The sequence below is a fragment of the Ovis aries genome, chromosome 21 (genome assembly GCF_016772045.2).
Source record: "Ovis aries strain OAR_USU_Benz2616 breed Rambouillet chromosome 21, ARS-UI_Ramb_v3.0, whole genome shotgun sequence".
Lineage (NCBI taxonomy): Eukaryota > Metazoa > Chordata > Mammalia > Artiodactyla > Bovidae > Ovis > Ovis aries.
In genome coordinates this window covers 24,979,180-24,992,281 of record NC_056074.1, presented here as the reverse complement: position 1 = coordinate 24,992,281, position 13,102 = coordinate 24,979,180, and the positions used below count along the sequence as shown (strand labels likewise).

The following is a 13,102-nucleotide window of genomic DNA, read 5'->3' as shown; positions in this document are numbered from 1 at the left end:
CACAACTCTGAAACAATATAGGTGATCATAGTTTCTCTTTATCTTGAAATTAAATTTTTTGAACTATAATTTGCATGTGGTAAAATTCTACATACTAAGAATTTTCTCAGTGTCAATATAGGTGAAGTTCTATTTTAGTCTGGTTATGGGAAACCCTGGTAATCGAGGCTGGAGTAATCGAGTTCCAGAACCCACTGTATCTCCAGATTTGCTATGTTGACTCATCAGATAACAAATACACATATTATTTTTTTAACACATGTATGCTGCATGCTTAAAAACCAAGAGTTTTAGTTCAAGGATTTTGGGTTGTTGACTTTATTTAATGACTTTAAAAATCAGGTGTTCACAAGTTATCTTACCTGTATTGGGGCTTGATACTGAAGTTACTCAAGTTTATGCTTCTAAATTTTTGAATAGAAATAATTTAGGATGTTATCAGTTTTTTTGCAGATCTTTGAAGAACTATTCAGACATAAATTTAATTGATTTTAACTTTTGAAAGTCATATGTAGCTATTAGAGAAAGTAATGGATAATGACATTATGAGATATATATGGCTTCCTATAAATATTTTTAAAAAGGAAATGAGAAAATTATCAAGGTCTTTCTAATGCCAGGAACTATCTTAGGTCCTACAGATACAGCAGTGAAATACATGCATGGGGATAACCTTCATGAACATTACAGTACAGTGCATTTTGGACAATAAGTAGGCAAGTACACACCGAAAACAATAAATGGCATAGTAGGAGCATACAGGTTTGATCAATGTTACAAAGCATGAAGGGTTCTTAGCTCAGATATTAAGCACTGGTAAGGATTTTGACGTAAGAGAACCATACATTCATACAGTGTAACAAGCAATGGCTAGACCTAAAATATGATGCTCATGTTATGTCTGGTCGCAAAAATATTCTTCTCTCAAGAATTTTCTTCAGGGCAACATTGACATCTTTATTCCTGAGGCTGTAGATCAGGGGATTAAGCATGGGCACAAGAATAGTATAAAACACAGAGGACACTTTCCCTTGGTCCATGGAACTCACAGATGATGGTTGCAGGTACATAAATGCTGCAGATCCATAGAAAATAGTGACAGCTGAGATGTGGGAGCTGCATGTGCTGAAGGCTTTGGACCTGCCCTCCATGGAACGAATGTGGAGGATGCTGGAAATGATGAAGATGTAGGAGCTGAGGATGGTCAGGATGGGGGCAAAGATATTAAGTGCACCAAAGCATAGAACCAGTAATTCGTTGACATAGGTGCTAGAGCAGGAGAGCTTTAGGAGAGGTAGAAGATCACAGAAATAATGGTTGATCACATCTAATTTGCAGAAATGAACCCTAAGCATGCAGCCTGTGTGAGAGAATGCACATGCCAATCCCATCATATACACTCCCGAAATGAGGGAGAAACAGGCCTGATGTGACATGATGGAATTATACAGCAAGGGGCTACAGATGGCAATGTAGCGGTCATATGCCATTGCAGCCAACATGTAGCACTCAGAGGCAGCAAAAAGGAGGAAGAAGTAAAGCTGAGTTATGCATTCAGGGTAGGAGATGATGTTCTTCTCTATCACAAAGTTCACCAGCATTTTTGGGGTAATGACAGTGGAATGACAGAGGTCAATGAAGGACAAGCTACTGAGGAAATAGTACATGGGGGTGTGCAGGTGAGAACTAAGACCAATCAGTATGATCATGCCCAGGTTCCCCACCACCGTGACCACATAGATTCCTAGGAAGAGGAGGAAAAGGGGCACCTGGAGTTGCGACTGTTCTGTTAGCCCAGCAAGGATAAACTCAGTCACTGAGGAGTGATTTCCTTTTGCCATTTTATCTGGGAAGTTTCTGAAGGAGAGAGAGAGAGAAAGGGACAGCTTTGAAGACGTGTCTTTTTTATGCTTTGTTTATTAAAGTTACCTCACATAGAAGGTTAACTGTTTGAGTATTTCCTTGGTTTCTATGAAAAGTTTAAACTCCAGATAAGTTTTCTAAACAACATTTTCTTAATAAAATCTTTTTACAGTTTGACAGAAAATATATTAAACTATTTCACTTACACATTTTTCAGCCATAATAGTGATCATTTTACCTATTTGAATGGCTATTCCATAATTGAAACATTCACTTATTTTAAGCACTTCTTTTCCCAGTTGAGGACCCAAATCTTAGAGGACCTATTAAAATGACAGAAACTGGTTGAGCATCAACCTGGAGTGAGCAAATCTCATGTAAGCGCAGAACCTTTTATTAACTAGAATTTAATTTCTGTCAGAGAAGAAAAGAGACACATCAAAACAGATTTTGTAATTATTTTTTCTGATAATTATAAAACATGGGTTTCTATGTAAAAATCTTCACTTTTTAATTTTTTTTTTTAAATAAAACAGCACAAACAACATTCACTGTGAACTAGTCCACTGTTGGCATGTTTGTGGACTAAATGCTTTAAGAAAAGATATATGAATTGTGCTTGTGAGTTAAAGTGCAAGTATCTGCATTCATCTACTGACTCATCAATTACTACTTGATAATCTTTGAATAGTAAAATAATCTCATTGTCTAATTAGAAAAGATTAGCAGTCTGAAAATGGTAATAATAACAACAGCTGTTTTTATTGTTGTTATACCATGCTATTATTTGGAAAATAGAAGATAATTACACACTTCAAAATACAGAAAGAGCACGTATAATGGTTAAACTTTTTCTTTTTCATCTTTCATTAACTAAAAAGGTATTAAAACTAGTCATAAAATTAGGGGACATAGAATCAGAAATGCAGTCCCCTATTCTGTTAAGCAGTAAACAGATTATCATTACATATGGGTAGAAATAAAATAGAAAAATTGTTACTTGAATACAAATTAAAGTGAAAACAATCTAAATTGTTCTACTTCACAGCTAAATAAAAATAAAATTGAAGTGAATCCTAAATCTAGGTATGAAGATTAAACTGTTAAACTTTGTGAGAAAACACTAAAGAATATGTAACGTATTGGACTAGTCTAAGAATTTGTTAGAAAGAACACACATACATACTAACCAATATAACCAAATAATATAACCAATCTAACCAAACAATATTGATAAATTCTTTTTATTAAAATTAAAAACTATTCCTCAAAATACATTATTAAAGAACTAAAATAGACATTTCTCCAAAGAAGACATACGGATGGCTAACAAACACATGAAAAGATGCTCAACATCACTCATTATTAGAGAAAATGAGACCTAGAAAATGATAATAACAAGAAAAACCATAATGGGAAACAACTGCAAGTCTAACATGTTAATGTCTGGCCTATCTGCCTTCCTCCTTGTATCTGGGTTCATTTAAAATATACATATACTGTCAGAAAATGACTGTCTTTCTAGATTCCAACCTATCTCAAGTCAGAGGAATTTTACAGTGAGGACAATATTTTAGTTTCTCAATGTGAACATGAAAGAGACTCAACTTACCTTCACTTCACACAGCCAACTGTCGCTGGCTCTCATGATGTTATTGTGGGTAAGATGGAGTTCTGTGGGCTGGTCACTTTTCAGTGAGATACAAAACATATCTGAACACAGAGTGTCTGTTAATTCAAGGACTCCCCAATATGGTTTGATGATCAGAGTCACCTAGAGAGCTTAAAGTATCTGCAAAAATAATGACTGTAAAAATGTAAACATGATTATTATTAAGAATAAAATTTCCTGAATCATTGTCCTTAGACTCTTTTGCTCTGGGATGTTAGTATTTGCAGAAGATCAATGATAAACAATTTTTGCTTCTATTTCTTCTCCTAAAGATTACCTTTACAGCTCAAAATAATTCACAGACTCTTGGTACTTCCAGAGTTAACAACTTTCAACATTTTATTGAAATTCCATTTTCTTGCATAAGCAGTACCACTTTGTAAATTTTACTCTAATATTTGATACTTATATTTAAAAAATATCTTTTCTTCGTTTCTTTTTTATCTTTAAAAATGTTCTCAAAAGTTTTTATTCATCAGCTCTCCAAATTCTCTCAACTCATCTGGAGAAATTTTTATTACACATTTTATAACTTAACATCAGAATTAGGGATTCAGAATCTTTGAGGATTTTAAAAGATCTGAACTTTTAATAAAGTAATTTAAAACAAGCAAGCCAATAAACCTGCCAGTGTAATTCTGATGGTTAGTCAGGTTTGAGAACTACTGAATTAGAAGACACAAAGTCAGTGTAGTGGCATGTTTTAGGTGGAGAATTTGAAACATTCTGTTTTTTTTTCTTTATTTTTTCTTTTGTCTTTTCATTTTTTCCCTTTCTTCTCTTTCCTTCTTTTTATCCTTCTTCTGCTCCTTCTTTCTTCTTTCTCTTCTCAATAATTTAGCAAAAATTCATGAGACAGCATTTACCAAAAAGCAAGGTCTATTCTAGAGTGTGAAAACCACATACATACAATTAAAGATGATATTCATCATAAAGTAACATAGTATGCAAAAACTGGAGTGAAAACTCAGAGGGCCATGCAAATTTGCATAGATCTACTAATGGATTCAGAGCTAGGGAACAGAATATTTTGGAATTTTTATTTCAAAATGTCTTCTGTTATTTATTAGTCCTGACACAATGTCCATAGGATCTACCTATGAGAGTCTAAATATTTCTTTGGAAACAAGTTATTGTACCCTACTTACATAAGAATCAATTAAAGATAGAGATTTCCCTATCATATATAGATAGATTAGATATACAGAAAAATTAAGAATTGGATGTGTATAGCAATGCCAATTAAGTAGCATGGCCACTTAAGCAGGGTTAAGTCTTTTGTCAAAATGTGAGATGAGATCACTAAACATTAAAAACAACAAAATACTTTTTAATGGCCTTTCAATATTTGAATTTTAAGGGGATAGGAAGAAGTAAAGGTAGAAAAGAGCAGTTGGGGCTCAAACTCTCTCTGTGAAATTTTTCTTTTCTCAGTGAAGCTTGAGCTTGAAGATTGCCAGTCCCTTCTGGTGTAGTACACACTCTGTGGTCAACAAAACTGCTGAAGTTCCCACAACCTAGTCCCTGAGGAAGGACAATAACTGGAAACTTGAACAGAGACACTAAAAATACTTAAAGCAAATAAACTGAAATTTAGCAAAGCAAAGAGTTGTTATGTTTAAAATTTAGATTAAAAAAGCCAAATTCTTTGTATACTGGTTATAGCTTTGGGTGCAATTCACCTGAAAAGAATAAGGTGTCAATTCATTATTAACTCAATAAAACCCACAAAGTAAGTGGCTGGTTAATAAATTAGTTTCAGATTACACTTGTAGAAACATAATATCTCCAGTATGATCAGTAGTAACCCCAATAATATAGTTTTCTAACACTAGTTCCATGGAACTGCAAAGCCGCAAATCATCATATGGGTTCGAAGGTCTTGGGTTCTTAACATATCTGGAAGAGAGGATGAACTTACTTCCTTAAGTTTTAAGTTGGTCACCACTGGTCATATGCAGCCTGATCCTTAACCTGTCAATTCACGCAATATTACCACTCTCTATGTGTGCAATTAGGTTGGAAGCACTGTGCTAAACTTATATTATATCTGGAGTTTGGAGTTATAGACATTCTTTTTTTTTTTTTTTTTTTTTAGAAATTCTTTTTAAGGAGAGACATCGACAAGATAAAAAGAAAATAAAAACTGTGAAGAACTTAGAAAATATGTGAGGGTAATGGAATACATAACAGATCTATCTATCTATCTTAGCAGATATATCTCAAGGGAGATATAGCCTAAAGAAAATCAACTCTGAATATTCTTTGGAAGGACTGATGCTGAAGCCAAAACATCAGTAGTTTGACCACCTGTGAAGAAGAGATGACTCACTGGAAAAGACTCTGATACTGGGAAAGGTTGAAAGCAAAAGGAGAAAGGGGTGGAAGAGGATGAGATGGTTAGATAGCAGCACCAACTCAATGGATATGAATTGGAGCAAGCTCCAAGAGATAGTGAAAGACAGGGAAGGCTGGCATACTGCAGTCCATGGGGTCACAAAGAGTTCGACAGGACTTTTCAACTAAGCAATAACTTCTCAAGGGGATCTAAAGGGAAGAAAGACATTTTATGCATGACATTTGAAAGATCAAAGAAAATCAGTTCAGTCGCTCAGTTGTGTCCAACTCTTTGTGACCCCATGAACTGCAGCATGCCAGGCGTCCCTGTCCATCACCAAATCCCGGAGTTCACCCAAACCCATGTCCGTTGAGTTGGTGGTGCCATCCAGCCATCTCATCCTCTATTGTTCCCTTCTCCTCCTGCCCTCAATCTTTCCCAGCATCAGGGTCTTTTCAAATGAGTCAGCTCTTCGCATCAGGTGGCCAAAGTATTGGAGTTTCAGCTTCAGCATCAGTCCTTCCAATGAATATACCCTTCACTATATACAAGGGAAATTTTTCTAAAAATTGGGGTTCTTAGAAATGGCAATTCTTGATCATTGAATACACTTAACCATAAATCAGATAATGAACCACCAGGGACGTTAGGGAAAGGATTTTCTTCATGGCTTTTAAGACAAAGTATGGATATCTACACCACCTCTTGCCACTTTCCAGACTCAGTTTGTATCTGGCTCCTTTCAGTTTTAGGTTACATTCAAATTCACAATATTTTGTTTTTCTAGAATAAGTCAAATTCTCTCAACTTATCTATATTTTTATTTACTCATGCTTTCATTATTTCACATGAAAAAAAAAGTAGTATTACCAACCCCATTATCTCTATTGTCTGCTATTTTTTTTCTTTTCTATCTCATTTACAATTAATGTCATCATGAAAACCTCCAATTCCTTGAAATTGGTTAGACTTTCTTACTACATGCTCAAGAATCTTCCATTTCTAAATAGCATGTTTTCAGACTGAAGTTGGTCTATAAATCAGATGAACAAATCAGACTTATTCTCCTCCGGTCAGTAAGCAGCCTACATCTGGCACATTATAGCAAGTTAAAAATATGCTACGAATAAATTGATAATTATATGAATAACTGTATTGTGGAATATTTGCCTAAATGCCAATGGTTATTACTTTCATAATTAAAGTCTCAAAAGGAGAATGTAAAATCAACACACCTTTTTTCTTCTGGAAACCACAATGCCAAATCTCGTTGGAAACATGCTCTTAGGGAAGAATAGTACTAATGTGAGTGTTGGGAATGATAGGTATCCAGCATTCTGCTGTCTTTAGTACTGAGAGGGCAGGGACAACCCTGGTCTCAGAGCCACTTTTGAAGCTGATCTGCATTACAGGTCAGCATCTCCAATTCTAAGTCTTTAGTGTGTTTTTTCAGCTTCAAGGTAGCAAACATCTGTACCTTTCTCAGTTCTCCCCTGAGTGGTTGTGGTCACTGTGCTACGAAGGTGTGTCCTTGATTAAGCTATGCCAGCCAATAAATAACATGGAGTAAAATACTCTCCAAGGGTTTCCATTTCTCAGGAGACAAGCTCTTGAAAAAGAAGCAATTGCAGTTAACATGTCCCCAGTTGACCTGTCCCCAGATTTTTCCTTCAAGAAGGATTGTTTGCCAATCCTGAACTCATCAGTTAGTGATAAAGATTTCTTCACAGGATCACCTGGGGACTTTTTTTAATGCAGATCCTCATCCAGTGGTTTGGAGGAGTATTTGAGACTTTGAGATTCTGCATCTCTTACAAGCTCCTTGCCAATGCTACTGGTTCCCAGTCCACTTTGTGAATAAAAGGTTTTAGAGGATCATGGCTCATCTTGACAAGTTGCATGCATGAGTGCTAAGTCACTTCAGCCATGTCTGACTCTTTTGAGATTCAATGAACTGTAGCTTGCCAGGCTTCTCTGTGCCTGGGATTCCCCAGGAAATCATACTGGAGTGGGTTGCCATACCCTCCTCCAGGAGATCTTCCTGACCCAGGGATTGAACCTGCGTCACATATGTCTCCTGTATTGGCAGGCTGGTTCTTTACCACTAGCACCACCTGGAAACCCTCCTGACAAGTTATCTTAATGTTAATAAGACAATAGATTTTAAAATAATGAAGTAAACTGATTAAGCTTGTATAAGAATGCATTTAATTCATTTGATTGTAAATAGGAAATATAAATATTGATTCAAAAGTCAAACCTATATAAAATTGGAGTTAAGTTTTCAGGTAAGAATTCAGAATATTTATGTTATATTTGGTTTTTTTTGAGGTCCTCACTATTAAAAATTCTAGTTGCTATATATAAATAAACATTTTATTAGGCACCTTTGTTTCTTATTCCTTCTATTTTCATATTCCTTCTATTTTTTATTTGTTTGTATATTTTCATTTTTTGTTCCAAAATCAGAAAATGGGAAATAATATACGGTTTAACTTAATCAAAGTAAATTGGACACTCAAGTGAGGAGAAATACTATAAAATATAGTTAAATATATCAGTTCAATTATTATTACCAGTTTACGCTTGCATGCATTCGTATTTCTCAATTTCAGATACTCATTTCAAATTAACAAGGGAGTTTATTTTATTATTATTTCAATACCCATGGTACACCCTGTGTCAATAAAGTCAAAATTTTAAGAGTATAACATAAGATATCAGCATTTTTTTAAAAACTTCTAAACCTCTAATGTGCACAGGAATAACCTAAGGATCTTGATCAAGAGTGGTTTGTGATAGCAAGTCTCATAAATGGCTTGATATTATGCATTTTAAATAAAACCTCTCAGATCTTGTTACTGCTCATCTATGGACCTCTTGGAAAAATGAAAGGTAGAAGATCTGTTGTTTTGAATAACTTCCTGGAGTTCTTTCAGATTTAAGCAAGGTGCCCCCAATTAAAAAAGTTTCTTTAGCATTGGATTTGCTGTGGCTGCAGGATTCTGGGATGTTTGAAGGGCAATATGTGTGTCTGGAATGCCACCTTATAGGTGAGCAGACAATGATTTACAGTTACTTCTGTGTGCTGAATAAAAAAAGTGAGAAAGAGATTTTGGAGTTTAGTAAAGGTCAAGGCTGTCTATTATCACCCTGCTTATTTAACTTGTATGCAGAGTACATCATGCAAAATGCCTGCCTGGATGAAGCACAAGGTGGAGCCAAGGTTGCTGGGAGAAATATCAATAATCTCAGATATGCAGATGACACCACCCTTATGACAGAAAGAGAAGAGGAACTAAAGAGCCTCTTGCAAAGGTGAAAGAGGACAGTGAAAAGCTGACTTAAAACACAATGTTCAAAAAACTAAGATCATGGCATCTGGTCCCATCACTTCATGGCAAAAAAATGGGAAGAAACAGAAATAGTAGACTCCAAAATGCAGATGATGCCTTCAGCCACAAATTTAAAAGACATGTACTCCTTGGAAGAAAAGCTGTGACCAACCTAGGCAGCATATTAAAAGCAGATACATTACTTTGCTGACAAAGTCTGTCTGGTCAAAGCTTTGGCTTTTCCAGTAGTTATGTATGGATGTGAGAGCTGGACCATAAAGGATGAGTGCCGAAGAATTGATACTTTTGAACTGTGTTGTTGGAGGAGACTCTTGAGAGTCCTTTGGACTGCAAGGAGATCAAACCAGTTAATCCTAAAGGAAATAAATCCTGAATATTCATTAGAAGGATTGATGCTGAAGCTGAAGCTCCAATACTTTGGCCACCTGATGTGAAGAGCTGACTCACTAGAAAAGACCCTGATGCTGGGAAAGTTTGAAGATAGTAGAAAAGGAGGGCACAACAGAAGATGAGACGGTTGGATGGCATCACTGACTCAGTGGACATGAGTCTGAGTAAGCCCCAGGAGATGGTGAAAGACAGGGAAGTCTGGAGTGCTCCAGTTCCTGAGGTCACAGAGTCAGACATGACTGAGTGAGTGAACAACAACAACAACAAAAGGTCAGACACGGAAAAGATGTGAACAAAAATAAAACCAGATATTTTTCCTATGACTGTACATCCTGAAAAGCGTTAAGAAACCCATAGATGCCATTCTTTCAGTTCTAATAGGGTATATGTTCTGATATGTTGTTGTTGTTCAGTTGCTCAGTCGTGTCTGACTCTGTGATCCCATGGACTGCAGCACACCAGGCTTCCCTGTCCTTCCCCTCCTCTCAGAGCTTGCTCAAACTCATGTGCATTGAATTGGTGATGCCATCCAACCATCTCATCCTCTGTAGTCCCCTTCTCCTTCTGACTTCAATCTTTCCCAGCTTCAGGGTTTTTCTAATAGGTCAGCTCTTTGCATCAGGTGGCCAAAGTACTGGAGCTTCAGTTTCAGCCTCAGTCCTCCCAATGAATGTCTGGGGTTGATTTCCTTTAGGATTGATTGGTTTGATCTCATTGTAGTCCAGAGGATTCTTAGGAATCTTCTCCAACACAGCAATTCAAAAGCATCAGTTCTTAAGTTTGTGCTTCCAGGTTATGGAAACAAGATTGCACAAGCAGAAAGAATATGTGTGTATATATATATATATATATAAATTTTTTTTTTGTGTGTGTGTGTATGTATATGCATATATATTCTAGAATATATATATATATATATATATATATATATATATATATATATATAGCAGAGTAGGAATCATGCCTGAGACAGGAGGTTTTTTTAAAAATCATTTTTCTAAATTAATTTTAATTGGAAGAATAGGAGTTTTAATTGTAGCCATTTATCTTCTTTCAATATACTGATTAAGTCATAATATGAGAGCACTTGGAAAATGAATGTCTGACATCAATGAGTTAATGGATAATGGGATACAAGAGTAGTAAATAATATTATGTTATATGTGTTTCTGTTACATAATTAGACACTACAGGTGAATAAGGTTAAACACTTTCTAAAGAACATTGACCTGTTATTAATGAGTAAATGTTTTGAACTGAGAAGAGACAGAAGACAGCTGAGTATTTAGAATTTCATGAGAATTTATAGTTGTTGCTTAGTCTCTGAGTCATGTCCAGCTCTTTTTTGACACCCGTGGTCTACAGACCACCAGGCTCCTCTGTCCATGGAATTTCCCAGGTTAGAATATTGGAGTGAGTTGACATTTCTTTCTCTAAGGGATCTTCCTTACCCAGGAATTGGACTCACTTGTCCTGCATTACCAGGCAGATTCTTTGCCACTGAGGTACGAGGGAAGACCCAGATTTATAGTAACCAGATGGTAAAATGCCCAGAAGCAAATAAGGAATCATATAAGGGGAAAGAAGAAACGTTTCCGAGATAAAACTGATGTGAATGGCAATTATTTGTAAATTATGGCTTTTTTGGCTACTATGAGTAGTTTTTCCATAAATAATACAGCATTACTCATATAAAGATAAAAATGTATTGAACCACTTTTATAAAAATTGTTGGTGTTGAACATGAAAATTTGAATCTCTTTAGTGAGTTTCCATCATAAGATTCTGCAGTAACTCTCCAACTGATTTCTTTTTCCTTTGATTAAGACAGTTTTGAAATATTTTGATTATTTTCATTATATCAAAAGAAACAGAAGTGATACTAAGATTGGAAAGAGAGAAGAAAATGACACAGTCTTATAAGGAACTGTAGGTTAATGTTCAGAAGAAAATTACTGGGAAGGCCTTAGACTTACCCACAATTACTTGGGGCCAATATATCACTTTGAGTAAAATCACAGATTCTGGAGCCAGACATTCTAGACCCTTGTCATTTATTATGTTTGGGAGCTTAGACATTTACTGAAACTAAATAAGTGTCAGTTTATTCAGATTTCAAAGTAAAATAGCACTAGGGCTTGCTCTGAGAGAAACCTGTAAATATTAAATGAAGTCATCTACTTTAAAGTGCTGGGCTTTGTGCTTGATATTTTATACTATTTCAATCACGTATGTTATTATTTTATGATGATCATCATAGTTGTTGTGGTTTGTATTTTTTTTTAACCAAACTGGAACTTCTTTAATTCTTAAGACTCTCTGACTTTATTCTTGTTATTTCTCCATACATAGTCACTGTAACACAGGTTCAATGGAAGTGGCTCAGAGAGAATTTGGGAAAAGCATTATATGAGAAAATGATTCTGAATTTCCAAAAATTTGAACAATAAAACTAAAGCATTGTATATCTCAGCAAACTAAAGACATATTTCTGATATGACACTATGACATTGAGTCTATTCATCTACATTTTCCGCTGTCCAGAATTTTCTTCAGAGCAAATTTGACATCCTTATTCCGCAGACTGTAGATGAGAGGGTTTAGCATGGGTACAATGCAGGTATAAAACACAGAGGACACTTTCCCTTGGTCCATGGAGCTGACTGATGATGGCTGCAGGTACATAAATGCTACAGATCCATAGAAAACAGCAACAGCTGAGATATGGGAGCTGCAGGTGCTGAAGGCTTTGGACCTGCCTTCAGTGGAGTGGATTTGAAGGATGCTAGAGAGGATGAAGATGTAGGAAGCAAGGATGGTTAAAACAGGAATCAGGATATTAAAAGCACTAAAGACTAGAGCCAATAATTCATTCATGGAGATGCTAGAACAGGATAGCTCCAAGAGTGGCAAGAGATCACAAAAATAATGGTTAATCACATTGGCCTTGCAGAAACAGAGTCTAATCATAAAGCCTGTATGGACTGCAGATTCAATGATGCACAAAATATAAACTGTCACTGTGAGCTGGAAGCACCTATAATAAGACATGATGACATTGTAAAGCAAAGGGTTACAGATGGCAACATAGCGGTCATATGCCATTACAGCCAACATATAACATTCTGCAATAATAAAAACAATAAAGAAATAGAGCTGAGTCATACACTCCAGGTAGGAGATGATATTCTTCTCTGTCACAAAGTTCACCAGCATTTTGGGGGTAACGACAGTGGAATGACAGAAATCAATAAAGGACAAATTGGTGAGGAAATAGTACATGGGGGTGTGCAGGTGAGAACTGAGCCCTATCAGTGTGATCATGCCCAGGTTCCCCACCACTGTGACTGAGTAGATTCCTAGGAAGAAGACCAGAAGGGGAATCTGGAGCTCTGGTTTCTCTGTGAGCCCAGCGAGGATGAACTCAGTCACTGAGGAGTGATTTCCAGGGTCCATTTTCTTCTCAGCAGGTTCTAAGTTTAA

General features: G+C 35.9%; 2 protein-coding genes across 2 annotated transcripts; both read right to left on the bottom strand.

Moving 5' to 3' along the window:
- Positions 1-890: 890 nt before the first annotated feature.
- Positions 891-1,841, bottom strand: LOC101112097 (olfactory receptor 8G1-like). Its single transcript, XM_004019811.3, has one exon. It carries the CDS (start codon positions 1,839-1,841, stop codon positions 891-893), a length of 951 nt encoding a protein of 316 aa, XP_004019860.3.
- Positions 1,842-12,139: 10,298 nt separating this feature from the next.
- Positions 12,140-13,102, bottom strand: LOC101111842 (putative olfactory receptor 8G3). The gene has a single exon (XM_004019810.3). The coding sequence runs from the start codon at positions 13,073-13,075 to the stop codon at positions 12,140-12,142; it is 936 nt and encodes a 311-aa protein (XP_004019859.2). The 5' UTR covers positions 13,076-13,102.

What these genes read in the sequence shown, in the direction of transcription:
- LOC101112097 (XM_004019811.3), bottom strand. Translation starts at nt 1,841, where the DNA reads ATGGCAAAAGGAAATCACTCCTCAGTGACTGAGTTTATCCTTGCTGGG.
- LOC101111842 (XM_004019810.3), bottom strand. Translation starts at nt 13,075, where the DNA reads ATGGACCCTGGAAATCACTCCTCAGTGACTGAGTTCATCCTCGCTGGG.